The sequence below is a fragment of the Sorex fumeus genome, unplaced genomic scaffold (assembly GCF_029834395.1).
Source record: "Sorex fumeus unplaced genomic scaffold, SorFum_2.1 ptg000034l, whole genome shotgun sequence".
Classification (NCBI taxonomy): Eukaryota; Metazoa; Chordata; class Mammalia; order Eulipotyphla; family Soricidae; genus Sorex; species Sorex fumeus.
In genome coordinates this window covers 17,272,653-17,288,600 of record NW_026606091.1, presented here as the reverse complement: position 1 = coordinate 17,288,600, position 15,948 = coordinate 17,272,653, and the positions used below count along the sequence as shown (strand labels likewise).

General features: G+C 44.8%; 2 protein-coding genes across 2 annotated transcripts in view; one reads left to right on the top strand and one right to left on the bottom strand.

Moving 5' to 3' along the window:
* The window catches only part of IFT74 (intraflagellar transport 74), an 87,483-nt gene extending 81,013 nt beyond the window's left edge, over positions 1 to 6,470 (bottom strand). Inside the window, exons 1-3 of the mRNA XM_056116983.1 lie at positions 6,398 to 6,470; positions 4,294 to 4,428; positions 3,300 to 3,435 (exon numbers count right to left, since the gene is read on the bottom strand). Coding sequence (XP_055972958.1) covers positions 3,300 to 3,435; positions 4,294 to 4,413 — 256 coding nt within the window. The 5' untranslated portion in view covers positions 4,414 to 4,428; positions 6,398 to 6,470. The remainder of the gene's footprint in view (positions 1 to 3,299; positions 3,436 to 4,293; positions 4,429 to 6,397) is intronic.
* Positions 6,471 to 9,555: 3,085 nt separating this feature from the next.
* The window catches only part of PLAA (phospholipase A2 activating protein), a 47,601-nt gene continuing 41,208 nt past the window's right edge, over positions 9,556 to 15,948 (top strand). Inside the window, exon 1 of the mRNA XM_056116982.1 lies at positions 9,556 to 9,975. Within this exon, the coding sequence (XP_055972957.1) occupies positions 9,827 to 9,975 (149 nt within the window). The 5' untranslated portion in view covers positions 9,556 to 9,826. The remainder of the gene's footprint in view (positions 9,976 to 15,948) is intronic.

Sequence of the window (15,948 nt, the reverse complement as noted above, 5' to 3'; positions counted from 1 at the left end):
AATCATGTTCTATAATATTTTTATTATAAATTTTAATAAACATGCAACATTTTCATAAATATACTTTAAACGACTTTGAAATATTTCACACTATCAATTATTAAAAATTTCTAAAAGTTAGTTTTTAACATTAAATTAGCCAAGATGTAATATAACACACATTAAAAATATTTAAGTCTCCTAAAAGGTATGAAAAACCATATTACAAGAGATAGTACAGTATCTCATAATTTTATACCAGTAAAGTATCCTTATCCTTGATAATTTAGTTGTCATGACAGAAAATAAAAAACTCATTATAAAAAAATTCAGCAGTGGAGAAACAGGCCATGCTAGGGAAAAATCACCTTAAAACATAACAAGAGGGGCCAGAGCGATAGTATGGCGGGTAGGGTGTTTGCCTTGCATGCAGCCAACATGGTTTTGATCCGTGGCATCCCATATGATACCCTGAGCACTCCCAGCAGTAATTCCTGAGTGCAGAGCCAGGAGTAACCCCTGAAGCATCACCAAGTATGCCTCACCCTCCACAAAAAATTTAAGATGCACAACTAGAAATTAACTATATATCACATAAAATATGCATCAGTTTATCACTGAGGGGCATCTGATCCAAGCAACTGCATTTTGAAAGTTGGTACCTTAAAGTTTGTTGGTACCCAAAAGCTTATTCTCTGGGTGAATAGAGAAAGGTAGGTGGGAGTTCACCTATTTCTGGAAGAGGTAGGTGGGAGTTTGTGGCATGATAGTTGAATGAACTGCAGAACTTTGGAGGCCAAGAAACCTTAAGGTAACTAAAAGGCCCTCCCGTTGATCGTCGATTTGCTCGAGCGGGCCCAGTAACGTCTCCATTGGAGACTTTGTTGTTACTGTGTTTGGCATATCAAATACTCTCGGTAGCTTGCCGGGCTCTCCGAGAGGGGCGGAGGAATCGAACTCGGGTCGGCCATGTTGGTCGCTTGTAAGGCGAACGCCCTACCGCTGTGCTATCACTCCAGCCCTTAAGGTAACTACAAAACAAAAATCTGAAGCAGAGTCATACAGAAGATAAATTGAAGACATTTTCTGGGGAACAAAAAAGGCAGAATCAATCTGTATTATGCATACAAAAAACTAGTATCTTAAGGAAAAACACAGATTCACAGTGAAAGCCTAGAGTAAGGTATTTCAAGTCAGTAACACAGAGAAAAAGGTAGGTGCTGAAATAATGAATCAAGCTGTGTTATAGGACCCAGCTATTAAAGAAGAAGTTCTGGGGATAGTGACAGTACAGGAGGTAGGGCATTTGCCTTGCATTTAGCCAACCCAGGGTTCGATCCCCTGCATCCTATATAGTACCCAGAGCACTGCCAAGAAGTAATTCCTGAGTGCAGAGCTATCCTGAGTATCACCGGGTGTGACCCAAAAAAGCCAAATAAATAAATAAAGATGAAGTTGTTCATTAAACAAGAATGTACCATGACATAAATATATTAAGAGTACAGTCAGGAGGTGAAAGAAAAATACCAAACAGCTTCACTCATGTGTGGACTATAAATGACCAAAGCATGGTCATTTTACAAAATGGTAAAATAAAAATAATTCTTGAGTTTAAAAAATTTGGTTTTTTCTGGTGAAGAAGAGAGGGATTATTTTGTTAATTATATTACAAACCAGTCTTTTAATCATAATATAGTGTACTGCTTATTCTTATGCTTTTTCTACACATAAAAAGGCATAATGAAATACAAACTATATATTGTGCCATTTTCCTATTTAAAAGTAATGGCATACTCATTTTTGTCATAAAAAGTAACATTTCTTGGTGTCTGAGAGATAGTACAGAGAGTCGGGTATTCACCCTGCATGTTTCAGACCCAGTAGGATGCCCAGCACTGCACATGGAACTGAGCCAGCCGGGAGTGATCCCCAGTGGAGAGCCAGGAGTAAGCCCTGAGCACCTACCAATATGACTAAAATCCAGAAATAGAACAAACAAAAAAAGTAATGTTTCTTGACATATATATACACAAAGAATCAAAGCAATTCTTTAAGAGTATCATTTTGATAGGGATTTTTTTTTAAGTATTTCATAGTAATTCTACACAATACTAGAATCTAATTCTCTCCCCAACTACTCCCCTAGTCGCCCAAGTGGTGCTCCTGGGGCCCAGCGTGTCTCAAGTATTCTGGAACACTTGGATAATTAGGCCAGCACTCACCGCAAGGGCCTGAGCATGTAGTGGTGCTCCAGGCTTGAGATGCTGGGACCACCAGGGTCACTCTGCTGGTGTCCAGGGGCCCCCAGGCTGCACCCAAAACTGCCCAAGAGGTCGGGTGTGGCTGCAAGTTGAGCCCAGGGGGGCACTTGCTATTTCCCAGTCCTAGAAACCTGAGTCTCAATCCTGACTTAGCATTAAAGCTGTTTCAAATTTCTCCTAATTATCCCAAAGTTTCATTTCAGAAAAATGAAGAAGAAATAGCTCACCTAAGTGCCCTCAGGTGTATGACCACAAGTTCAAACATTCAGTGTCACCACCTGATGAAGCCTGATACCAGCAGCTGTGCTGTCTGTGACTGCCGCCACCACAAATGATTTTCAATGCACTGTAGCCAGAAGTGGAAACATCACAAAGGTGTGATATTCCCACAATTAAAAAGAGATGCAGGGCAGGGGACCTGGCTCCAAGGGCTGGAGAGCATGCTTTGCATGTAGTAGGCCTGATCTGATCCCTGGGTCCCTCCAAGAGTACTAAGCTGGGAATAGCCCCTGAACCCTGCCGGGTGTGGACACCAAAAGAAAAAAATAAAGAAAAGCTATGCAAACGTCACATTCAACAAGTGTGACACCCTGCGTGTGAAGACCGCAGTGATCCCCACTACTGAGCACAATCATGCCTTGCACACCTCAACTAAATAGTGCAATCCTTGACAAGTGAAGGATTGACATCAGAAGGAAAGAGTAAAATCTCAGTTGAGTACTACAAGCAAGTGTACCAGTGTCACAATCTGTTAAATGACACCTGGCAAGTATTAAATGTGCTAGCACCTTGCTAGGCTTGGGTATGACTCCAGTTATCACAACAACAAAGGCAATGGAATTTAACTCTGATAGCAATTCTGTCCTCAGTTGCTTGGGGCCACACCCAGTGAGACTTGGAAGGCAAGGGCCATTCTAGGTGGTTTGCAGTGGACTATGAGGCACCAGGCGTCAAACTCAGGGCCTTATGCATGAATGTTATCTACCTTTGAAAGATATATGCCACTTGTGCCTTTTCATGAAAGGATGCAAAATATATATATCTTCTAAAAACTGATACCTTTTATTCCAGTTTTCATTCCACTCAAACCTTGTTGTGTTACAGGACGATCAGCAACTTTGATTTGAGAAGAAAGAACACCTCCTGTCCCTATGGGACCACCACGAGACCCTGGTCTTGCTGTTCCAGGTGGTATCTAAATGACAAACAAGATTTCAATTTTTGTATACTGGAAAAATGCCACTTCTCTATCATTGTTAAGACTGCAAAGAGAAATTGAAACATTTTGATTTATACAAGTTGTCAAACACGGTTTTGATTTTTCAATGTATAAAACACAAAACGTAATTAAAAAATGCTTTTTTAACAATTGAAATTATGACTGTAAAATGCATTTCTTCAAAATTTAATATCATATGCATAGGAATTATAGTATGAACCAGAAAGAAACTACATTTCTATGTATTGGTTAAGTAAAATGAAGATTTCTTATTTTTGATTTTGTTCCTAGGGTCACACACAGCAGTATTCAGAACTTACTCCTAGCCTTGTGTTCAAGAGTCACACTCCTGCTGGCGCTTGAGGGACCACATAGGGTGCCAGGGATCAAAACAGAGCCCACTAAGTGCAAGGCAAGCACTTTACCCACTGTAATCTCCCTTTGGTCCCAGGATCAGTATTTCATGCACCAATTATTTAAGTACACTGATGAATATGTCATGTCTTTTTAATCATTAAATTCCCCTTAATCATTAAATGTCTCCTTAATCATTAAATTCTTACATATGTCTCATTCTGCTTCTGGTTTATTCCATTCAACTCTATTCTGTCACTTAAATTATATAGCTTTAAAATAAATTCAATGATCAGCACAAGTAGGCATCTGTTCTCAATTGATGCCTTCCAGGCATTCTACCACTCTTAATATTGCTGGACATTTTCCAAATAAACATCCACAGTAACATACAGTGAAGAAATAACAAAGGAAAACTTTAATAGGTAGGGTTTTCAACTCTTACCAGTATCTATCTACAAGAATGCAATAGAAACTTACTCCAGTTGACACTCGAACACTTCCCGATAGGGGTCTCATTCCAGAAGGAGGCCTTCCTGTCAACCCAATTCCACCTCGGGAAACAGGGCGAGCTGATGGAGGTTTGTGATTACTGGCCATGGTTCACTTTAACCACTGTTTGAAAACAAGAAAAAGTACAATTCTCCTTTAATATTTTTAGAGCTGTCATTGTCACTGTCCTCCCGTTGTTCATCGATTTGCTCGAGCGGGCCCAGTAACGTCTCCATCGTGAGACTTTGCTGTTACTGTGTTTGGCATATTGAATACGTCACAAGTAGCTTGCCAGGCTTTGCCATGAGGGCGAGATACTCTCAGTAGCTTGCCGGGCTCTCTGAGAAGGGCAGAGGAATCGAACTCGGTTTGGCCATGTTGGCTGCGCGCTAGGCAAACATCCTACCCATTGTGCTATCCCTCCAGCCCATCTCTGCCTTTTGGCTAAGATCAAGTGTAGTGTAGTATCTTTAGAGCAAGACTCACATAATACTCTGCTGGTTATTCATATCCCTTCCCCTTCAGACAATTCTCATTATTTTGTTCACCAATTTTATTTCAGGTACACTACAAGAGTAAGGTTGTTTTCACTCGGTTCAAATTGGACAAATAATATCTCATTGACAACAGTGGTCATCAACTGCCTGCTTCCCGCTAGGTGCAGGTCTGCAGAGGTAGAAAGGTTGGAAACCACTAGGCTACCACAGCTCTCTGAATTGCCCCTCCGTGGATGTGTGTGTGGGACAGGTAGCATTCTGCAGGTGTAGAAAGGTTACATAACAGAGGCCACAGTGATAGTGCAGCGTATAGGGCACTTGCCTTGCACAAGGCAGATTGTGGTTTGATCCTGGGTACCACAAACGGTCCCCGACCCTTGCCCGGAGTGATCCCTGAGTGCAGAGCCGGGAGTAAGTCCTGAGCACCGACACGGGTGATCCCCTACATGCCCCAAAGGTTACAGGATAAGGATTTAAAACATAAAACTGGGCATTCACCCACCCCTGCCCCTCACATCTCTCTAAGTAAATTTCTTTCAATTAAAATGACTTTGCAGAAACAAACAAACATAAGATCATCTCTTACAAAATGCCTTTCTAATATTTCTATTATCCTTTTCAAATGTAAGCCTCTCTACTTATCTCCTGTGCTTGTTATTCACACCCCCTCCCCCCGCACATTCCATATCTTTCTTCTTTCCCAATCTTTATACTTTCCGAGTTCTGATTAACTTCCCATATAGTCTCAGTCTTATTGCAAATTTTTTTTCACCTTTTACTTATATAGTCTTAAAGAATCCTGTTTCTACATAAAGCCCTTTTGGTAGGTTAGCTTCCAGTTTCACAATTCCAAAGCAATGAAGAAGTGTGCACCACGGTTCTCTCTCTCTCCTCAGCATCACTTTCAAAGCATTGCTCTTTCAAGTCTTAAAAAAAGAAAAAACGAGACTTCTTTTGAAGGGCAAGGAATACCACCACTACGCCTTAGGTCTTTTATCCTTCCTCCATGCCAACTAAAATCTTTTTAGTCTGTTTCAGATCTACCAATCTTCTCTCTCTCTCTCTCTCTCTCTCTCTCTCTCTCTCTCTCTCTCTCTCTCTCTCTGTCTCTCTCTCTCTGACGCCAGATAGTTTTATGTAGCTTTCTATGAGGGAAGTGAAGGGGAAAAGTGTGGGAAACAGAACACACACTTCTCCAGGGTGGAAACAGGCAAAGAGGGATGAAGAAGAAGAAGAAAAGCAAGTGACATACATATTCAAGGGAGACCACGGGCTTGAAAAGCTAGCCTGTATTTTGGTTCCCAAATGACTCAATACTTAGGATTCTAACTTCTCAATTGGCCTGATTTCTCTCCTAGCAATCACAGTGACCAACAGAGCAATCGATAGCTTTCAATAAAATGCCTCAGTCCGTGACTTTTCTCTTCGCGATCACCCATTCTGCTCATGCCAAGAAAGGCCAGCTCCCAGGAAGGAGGTGACCTCCAGGGAAGCGTTTGCTAAAGCTAGAGACGGCAATACAAACCAGGGCTAGAGTTTGGCATCTCGTGAAGGAGGCAGAAAGGGAAGGGGAGGGAGAACCCGGGGTTTCTCACCTCGGCCGCTGCGACAGGAGGAAGGCCGGACTCCTCAGCGGCCCGCGGATTTCTTTTCCTAACACGCTCAAGGCCCACCGGCTTCCTCACTCACTAACAGTTTCTAAAGCCCTCGGGCCTCGCCACAGCAACCGCGCGCCTCCCCGTTACCCTGGCAACGGGGGCGGGGCGGGGGCGGAACCCCCACCTCTGGATCTGCCAATGAGACGCGCCGGCTCCCGATACCTACAAGTAAAGCGAGAGGGAAAGGCTGTCGCGAGATTTGAGAAACTAAACCTCTGCGCATTTCTGGAATTGACCAAAAAGACCATTTGTGTGCGCGCGTGCACGGGGTGGGGTGTGTGTGTGTGTGTGTGTGTGTGTGTGTGTGTGTGTGTGTGTGTGTGTGTGTGTTGTGTGTTGTGTCTGTGGGTGTTGATAAGTGGTACTAGTAATTTACAATATGATCAGGCTATCAGCTAAACATCAACTAAGCCCAGAGGTTGCTTAGTAGTGGCAGAGCAAAGATGCAAAATTCCCAGTAAGCCTCCAATGTTTTCCAACTCCCATATTTCTGAAATTGACCAGAGAAGAGACCATTTGTGTGGGCGCGTGTGCGTGTGTGTGTGTGTGAACTTTGGGAGTACTTCACATCTGTCATTTCCTTTTTGTTTTTTTGGGCCACACCTGGCAGCAAAGCTCAGGGATTATTCAGGGTGGGTTTGATGGACCACATGGAGTGCCTGGAACAAACATAGGTCGTCCATAAGCAAGGCTAGCACCCTACCCGCTGTACTATAGCTCTTATTATCCTTTTAAATAAGAGTTGACTTGATAGGGCCATGCAGGAGTTGATGACTCTTACAGGGTTAATACGCTCGCCTTGAACGCAGTGGATCCTTGGCACCGCCAGGAGTGATCCAGAGCACAGAGCCAGGAGTAGTTAGCCCTGTACAGGAGCCCTGTACAGAAGTACAGAGCCAGGAGTATAGGAGCCCTGAGCACTGCTTGGTGTGACCCAAGCCTGCGAACTGACCCCAAGCCCTCGCCCCCAATGAAAAATTGCTTGACAACATTTCGGCGTAGGTGATTCTTTTTACTTATGATCATTTTCTTCCTGTTAGGACAGTACATAACACTGAACAGGAATGAGATTCTGGTGCCCTCTGTACTGTTCCTTCTACTGGAACCATCACTGTCCTGAACTATCCTGTCCTCCCGTTGTTCATCGATTTGCTCGAGCGGGCCCAGTAACGTCTCCATTGTGAGACTTTTTACTGTGTTTGGCATATTGAATACATCTTAGGGAGCTTGCCAGGCTTTGCTGTGCAGGTGAGATACTCTGGGTAGCTTGCTGGGCTCTCCGAGAGGGGCGGAGGAATCAAACTCAGGTCTGTCAGCCAAGTGCAAGGTAAATGCACTACCCACTGTGCTATATCGCTTTAATCCGTTTCCTCTAAAGAAAATTCCCTTTAAAGTTCTTTTGTTCTAAATTTGTGAGGAAGACAGAAGGGTCTTAAAATATGTGTGTGAGTGTGTGTGTGTGTGTGTGTGTGTGTGAAAAAGAAAATTGAGGAGCTTCATCTCAAATTCCATCTCCAATAAATTCATCCTGTTATTTTCAACTCACTAGCTTAAATAAGTGCAGCCATAATCATGACATACCCTGGGCTTCCAACACTTGAACACTGTCTTTTATTCACATGATTGCTATCTTTTCATTCTTTATGCCTCTAAGTAGCTTTAAAATCAGTGCCATACAACATGAAACTGTCTTGTGGACTGAGTACTCAAAGCTTGTAAAACACTTTCATGCCGGCATCTCCTTTGAGCCCCAATATATTCCTAGTAGTCATCAGTTCTCCTTTTGGTTATTTTGTTGTGAATTTGCCATCCTGAAATATGTTGTACCCAAAACAATGGCACTTAGAAATGGCAAACTGAGAAATAGCTTATAATACCCCATAAACCGTTGTCCACAAACAGGACAGATTTCCAAAGCCTCTCCCCATACTCCCCTATAGGGTGATGAAAATGCATCCCTGACACAAGCCAAACAATAGTACTAGAGGAATTTACATCAGCAAATGTATTAAATGCCCCTGGTATACCAGTAGCTTCCTAGAATATTTGCCTTACCATAATTTACTGCCTCCACAGACTTGAGGTTTTTTATCCTTTCTGTAACTGCTAGAGAAATCCAAGCTCTAGTCCCAATTTGAGTTATCATCCCAGGATTTCTCCCTTGGATGAGATACACACATTAATAACCTTTAGTGTTCCTCTCCATCCACCGTGTCACATGGTATAGAGGATCAGCAGAATGGAGTGGGCAATCACTTAATACATTGACCAAGCGAAAAGTTAAATTACGAATAATTTTTTTCTCTTCTCTTGCCCTCAGACAATATGGCGGTGGTGCTGGTAGGCAGAATTTTGTCACTTGTGCGACCAACATTGTAAGAAACGATCTTAAATATACATATATATATATATTCACACACATTTATGTCTTTTGGGTCACACCGGGAGTTGCACAGGGGTTACTCCTGGCTCATGCGCTCAGGAATAACTCCTGGTCGTGCTCAGATCATATAGGATGCTGGGAATCGAACCCGGGTCTGCTGCGTGCAAGGAAAACGCCCCACCCTTTGTGCTATTGCTACAGGTCCCTTAAATATAGTTTTAAATACTAGGAAGCCCGGTGTTTATAACGGAATCAATGGCAAACGGTCGCTCCTAATTTGCCCCACCTCTCGTTTAAAACGCAAGATCAAAAGTCGAACTTAAAAAAAAAAAGAAAAAAGTCGTGTGCAAACATCTCAGGAAATTGCAGAGGAGATGTGGACCTCGAGGAGCAGGGTTGATCCCAACGTCTGCCCAACGCCATCTCCGGGGCCCCTCCATCAGCACGCCAGCGTCGCAAAACCAGATTGAAAAATCTCGGGATTCCGCGCGCCTCCAGCGCACGCCCCTCGTGCGCGCGGCATTGTGGGACTTGTAGTCCCCGCGCGCGCTGCCGCACTCCCACCAGCAGCTCCGCCGAGGCTCGGGGACACTCGGGCTCCGCCAGAACCTGGCGGGCCGGGACGGGGATCCCAACATCCCTGCATCTGCGTCAGCGGGAGGTTCGAGCGGAGCTTCTGGAGGGCGGCGAGCCTCCGCTCCGCCCGCACTTCCGCAGTCGAGACGCACACGCTGTGCGTCATGGCGGGCCGGGGCCGATGATGAATTCCGGTGTTGCCTGTCAGGGTTGCTGTGTCACTCGGCCCGCTCGGCGCGCCCCTCCCCGGCCGCCCTTCCGCGCCGGCACTCGGGCTCTTCCGGTCTGCGACGGCCCCTCACCTGCAGGCCCCCGTCCAGCCGCGGGCCGGCGCACGCCCCGCCCGGTCCCCCGCGCTCTCCCCCTCGCCGGGTGCCCGCTGCCGGGCGCCCCGACTCACCAGGGCTATGGCGAGCGGCGCCTCCCGCTACCGACTGAGCTGCTCGCTCTCGGGCCACGAGCTGGACGTGCGGGGCCTGGTGTGCTGCCTCTACCCTCCCGGGGCCTTTGTGTCCGTGTCCCGGGACCGCACCACCCGCCTCTGGGCCCCGGACAGGTGAGCGCGCCGCGACCCCGCTGGTGCCCCCGCTGCAGCGTGCGGAGTGGACGTCACGCTCCCCGGCTCCTGGCCGCCCTCTCGTCTCGGGCTCTCGGGCTTTTATTCCGGCCCGCCTTGGGCTCCCCTCTCCCCTCTTGGCCCACTGGGCACGCAGGGATTAGACACCGGCGAGCTCTCCAGTGGACGGACCCGCCGACATCGCTCTCCTTTCTCGGCGAGCTGGACTCTTAGTAACGTGTTGGGTGACCTTGGTGGAAATCTCTTTACCCTTTTTGGGGGGGGGGGCGGGGAAGTGGGGCGGCTTTCCTCTTTGGACGACGATCCCTTTGGGTTCACTTCCAGACTTGGGGTTTTTCTCGCTACCATATGCATCGCCTAACTGGGAGGAGTTGGGAACATGGGGCAGGTGTTGGAGATAAGTTTTCCTCCCACCCGCCTCTAGGATTTACTCTTGATAGTTTTCTCTCACATTTGATTGAGTGCCTTGGTTTCCCCAAACTGCACGGCAAGAGGTTGCATTGACTCCTCTCTTGGATGTCCGAGTTAGGGTTTGTTGGGCAAGGGGGTAGCTTGGAAGAGAAGACGAACCCCTTGAAATGTTTTATAAACATGGGGTGCGTGTGGGGGGGGGCGTGCAGCTTTCTGTCTCTAATTTGGTTGGAACGGGAAACTCACCACCTGGGTGGTCGATTTCTTTTCGGAAAGAGAGAAATTGAGGTGAGTTAGTTCGCTTGTGACTTGGGTGCCCGCTGATGGATTGATCCGTGTCTACACGTGTTCCCTGGGTAGAGAGAGCTTTCATACACCTGGGAGGGAGGAAGAGTGAAAAGCCAGCCACAGAAGTAATTGCACGTTGGCTTGTGTCCTATGAAGAAAAGAAATATACAGAGTTGAGAGATGTGTTAAAGGAGAAAGCCCCTCAGAAGGCTTTTTGTTGTATTTTTTGTTTGTTTGTTTTGAATCTGATATACAGAGATGGAGCTGGCCGTGGGAACCAAGAGAGATGAGGGTTTTATATATATATAGCACTTAAAGACATGAGGCTTAGGACAGGGAACAGGAAAAAGCTGTGTGCAAGGGTGGGGGGAATGAAATAGGGAGGGCAGGCCATAAATACTGCTAGTAAGAGGGCCTAGAAAAGGGTTTAGTAAGTAGAAAAGGGTTTAGTAGAAACCTTCAAAAAGTTTCTTTTAGGAAGCCGCATGATCTCAAATACCCGTTGAGAAATTTCTGCTAGTTGGGAGAGATTGGGTTGCAATGGCAAAACTGTGAAAGGTAGATTCATTTGTAGACTTTTGCAGTAGTGCAGCCAAGATAGGATCCTAGATTAGACTGAGGGCATCTTAGAGCAGATTTCTATGTTGAATCTTAGGAGATGAGTACTGAAGGCCTTTGCAACTCTAAGGTTCTCCATATTCCAAACCATTTAGTAACACAACTATGGAACTTTTTGTGGGTTTTTTAACACTTTTTTTGAGTACAGTTGTTAATTAAACTTGTACTTAAAATTAAGATCAGTAGAAGTATATGCTTAGTAAACTGTAAGCATTGCAGTAAGCAGTAACTACAGGATGTGTTTTTAATAGTTGAATATTCTCATTAAACTTATACATATTTGGTAGGACAGCTCTAGGTTAGAAGAATGCATAAATTACTGGAGATGCATTTATCAGAAACTGAGCAATTTTGGGCGAAAATGATCTTCTGTTTGAAAAATGGTTCTTTTTATGCAACTCATGCTGATTTTTGTTGGTGTTTTTTAAAAAAATTATTCACGTTTATTCAGGTATTAGTGAGATCAGTTTCATTTATCAGTCTCATTTACTCTTGTTTGGGTTAGAACATACATAATCAGCGGGAGATGAACCTCTCTCAACTTTAATGCTCTGTCTATAACTTTAGTGTTACAGAAAGTTCTTGAGGATGACACATCCTGACAGTTTCTTTTCTCTTTCTCCCTCTCTATTTCTCTTTCTCTCACTTGCTCTTTTTGTTTTGTTTTGGGACCACACCCAGCTGTGCTCAGGACTTGTTCCTGGCTTTGTGCTCAGGGATCTTTCCTGGCAGCCAGGATCTTTAGTTGGACTTCTGTTTCATTATCCTTTAACATTCTGTGGCTTAACATTCTTTAACATTCTTCCTTGATTTCTTTCTTATTTATTTATTTAGGACCACACTTGGTTCAGGTGATGCTTAGGTCTTATTCTGGCTCTGTGCTCAGGAATCACTCCTGGTGATGCTCAGGGGACCATATGGGATGCTGGGGATCATACCTGGGTTCCAGCTTGGCCACGTACACGGCAGACACCTTACCCATTGTACTATCACACTGGCCCCTGGTAATCCCTATTTTGTGCTCAGTGTCAAGTTTAAGGTAAGGTAAAGGTAAAGGCCCTCCCATTGATCCTCGATTTGCTCGAGCGGGCCCAGTAACGTCTCCATTGGAGGCTTTGTTGTTACTGTGTCTGGCATATCGAATACTCTTGGCGGGTTCTCCGAGAGAGGCGGAGGAATCGAACTTGGGTCGGCCATGTTGGCCGCTTGTAAGGCAAACGCCCTACCCGCTGTGCTATCGCTCCAGCCCAAATAAGTTCCTGGGAAGCCTGGACAGGGTTTGCTAGCTGAGAGCTTCATAGTGGTGTTTTCTGGATGAATCATGATCTGCCTAGGCAGAGGGGTTGATTGCGGGGTTAATTACCTGGCCTCCAGGTTTTGTTTTTAGGAGATCTTGGATTCCATTATGAATGTATATTGGTTCCTCATACTCCAAGGCATAGTTAGCAGCCCCCCCCCGCCCCCGCCAGTCAAAGAATGTCACCTTTCCTAAAAGAAGAAATTCAGACTTTAACTGGGTATGAGAAGAGCAGTCGTTTTGCTCTGATGTATAGGTATTTGGGGGTTTTTTTTGTTTGTTTGTTTGTTTTGTTTTTTTTTTGGTGGAGCGTGGGGGCTTCTGTGTTCAGGAGGTTACTCCTGGCTCTGTCCTGATCACTCCTTTGGGTGCTCTGGAAGTGATGCGGTGCTGAGATGGAACCTGGACCTCCCGCATACAGAGCATGTACTCCAGCCTTTTGAGCAACCTCTCATGGCCCCATGCTTCCCCACCACCCCCTTTAGTTTTCCATTCATTCAAGAAATACTTAATATTTATTGTGTAGAACATTGTGTTAGGAACATGGGAAGATAAAAAGATCTAGCTCTGGGTTTTTTTGTTTTTTCTTTTTCTTTTTGGGTCACACCTGGCAATGCACAGGGTTTACTCCTGGCTCTGCACTCAGGAGTTACTCCTGGCAGTGCTCAGGGGACCATATGGGATGCTGGGAATCGAACCCGGGTCGGCCGCATGCAAGGCAAACGCCCTACCTGCTGTGCTATCTCTCCAGCCCGTAGCTCTGGGTTTTAATGACTGCAATTAGAACTTCACAGACTATAATGAAAGAGGAGCGAGCATCTGAAGTGGAAGGTACCAAGGGACACAAATAGGTAGATTTAGTACTTCACATAATACGCTTTCTCCCCTGTTTGTCTAGAGATATATAGTACTGTCAGTTCTTGAGTCCTTGCATGGTCTATTGGTAAATTGGTTTTCTATTTTGAGGGTGGGGTGCCCAATTGGAGATTTTTCAGCCAACCAGACAGGTGATTTAAGTAAAAGGACCCTGGAATGCTTAAGGCCACACCTGTGGTTCTTACGGCCTCCACAACTGCATGTGGTGGTGGTCAAGGGACCTCATGGTGCCTGGAATCAGTGGGGAGCTGTGTGTGCAAGGCAGGTGCCTTAATCCTTTTACTTCCTCTTCACCCCGATAAATCAGTTTTCTACTTTTATCGCTCTGTGAGTTTTGAGTGTTCAGTTATATCCCTACTCTTTTTTTCTTGCTCTCTTTGACTGTGGATTTTAGTTTGAAAGTGTATATCCATGCAAAAATATAGGTATGTGTACATATATTGTGTGTATAATTGTGTTTGCATATATATGTATGTATGTATTTACATATGCTTAGGTGAAGCTGACAAATTTATTCTGAGAAGGTAACAGGGAAAAGAGAATCATTTTATCAGTGAATCCTTCAAGGACTTAAGAATTAGCAATACTGGCACTGGAGCAATAGCACAGCGGGTAGGGCGTTTGCCTTGCACGCGGCCGACCCGGGTTTGATTCTCAGTGTCCCATATGGTCCCCTGAGCAATGCCAGGCATAGTTTCTGAGTGCAGAGCCAGGAGTAACCCCTGAGCATCGCTGGGTGTGACCCAAAAAGAAAAAAAATTAGCAATACTATGTACTTTGGAAATTTTAGCAAGAGAGTGAAAATACGTGAGTCTATTCAATCTGTATATGAGAGTTTCATCCTTTGGTTTTGTTTTGTTTCGTTTTTGGTTTGGGAGCCACACTTAGCAGTGCTCAGGGATCACTCCTAGGCGGCCATAAGTAGTGCTAGCGCCTTACCCGCTCTACCCTCTTTCCTGCCCCAGGTTTTATCTTTCTATTACTCGCAGTTGTTGTATTTTCTTCATTTAGCTCGATCATAGATATTATATCCCTTTCAGCCACTGATTTCCTACTTTCTAGTAGTACATCATAATCTGTTATTTGGGCTGGAGCGATAGCACAGCAGGTAGGGCGTTTGCCTTGCATGTGGCTGACCAGGCCAACCCGAGTTTGATTCCTCTGTTCCTCTCGGAGAGCCCAGCAAGCTACTGAGAGTATCTCACCCACACGGCAAAGCCTGGCAAGCTTCCGTGACATATTCGATAAGCCAAACACATAACAAGTCTCACACTGGAGATGTTACTGGGCCCGCTTGAGCAAATCGATGAACAACGGGAGGTCAGTGCTACAGTGCTAATCTATTATTTGACTTGTTATTTAGGATAGTGATGCTAGATTACAGATGAGTTAAGAATATTGATAATCGTTCTAGTCCCAAACAGTTATTAATACCAGTAAATATCCTTGTATTCTTATTTGCATATTGAAAATGAATGATATTCTAGATCTTTAAATGCAGCGATGGGTAAAGGAATCATCTATATTATGAAATGTCTTCACTGTATTTTAGACTTATTAGAGGTGGATTCCATTATCCTGACTATATGAATGCATCACTCCAATGTGGATTTTATAGAGTAACAGTCACTGATGAAAGATAGAAATAAAGATGAAGGATAAGGATGGGACTGGAAAGAGTACAGGAGTAAGGTTCATTCACCAGCAACCATATCATCCCCCTGTACTACTAGCACTGCTAGGAATGACCCCTGAGCACAGTGCCTGGAATAAGCCCTGAGCATAGCCAGCGTGGCCCAAATGCATCCCTCACCCCTCTCCAACCCTAGCCACTAAAAGAAAGCAAAGGCTATTTAGGGGCCAGGGAGTTGTTTCAGGAGTTATACAGCACATAATTTGTAGGCAGGGACTCGGGACTTGATCTCCAGTACCACTTGGCTCCCTACGAGTACCATTAGGAAAGTCCATTGAGGACTTCTGGGTATGCCCCACTGCCCTGAAAAAAGAAAAAGCCACTTAGGATATTGGTGATTTCTTTTTCTTTTTTTTTCTTTTCTTTCTTTCTCTTTCCCTCTCTTCCTCTCCTCTCCTCTCTCCCCTCCCCTTCTTTTTTTCTCTTCTCTTTTCTTTTCTTTTCTTTTCTTTTCTTTCTCGGTTGCAGTATTTAATGAACCTTCTTTTAGGTGGTTTCAAGCTATCAGGAAACAGACCCCTTCCACTGCTTTAATCTTTTCCTCAGCTCTTCTGCTGAAGAATTTGGCTTTCGTGATGACAGGTTGTTTAGGGATCTTTCCCTTTCCCAGACCTTTGTAATAGCCCACTCACAGGACATCAATGATAGGAGTTCCTCCAGTCTTGTTTTTGGCAGCATTAATCCATGTCTGTTCACTGACTGAGGTCTTCAGTTTGTCAAGATTGACAGTTAGGCGCTGTTCTCTTCCGGGAGCTGAGTTTTATAGTCT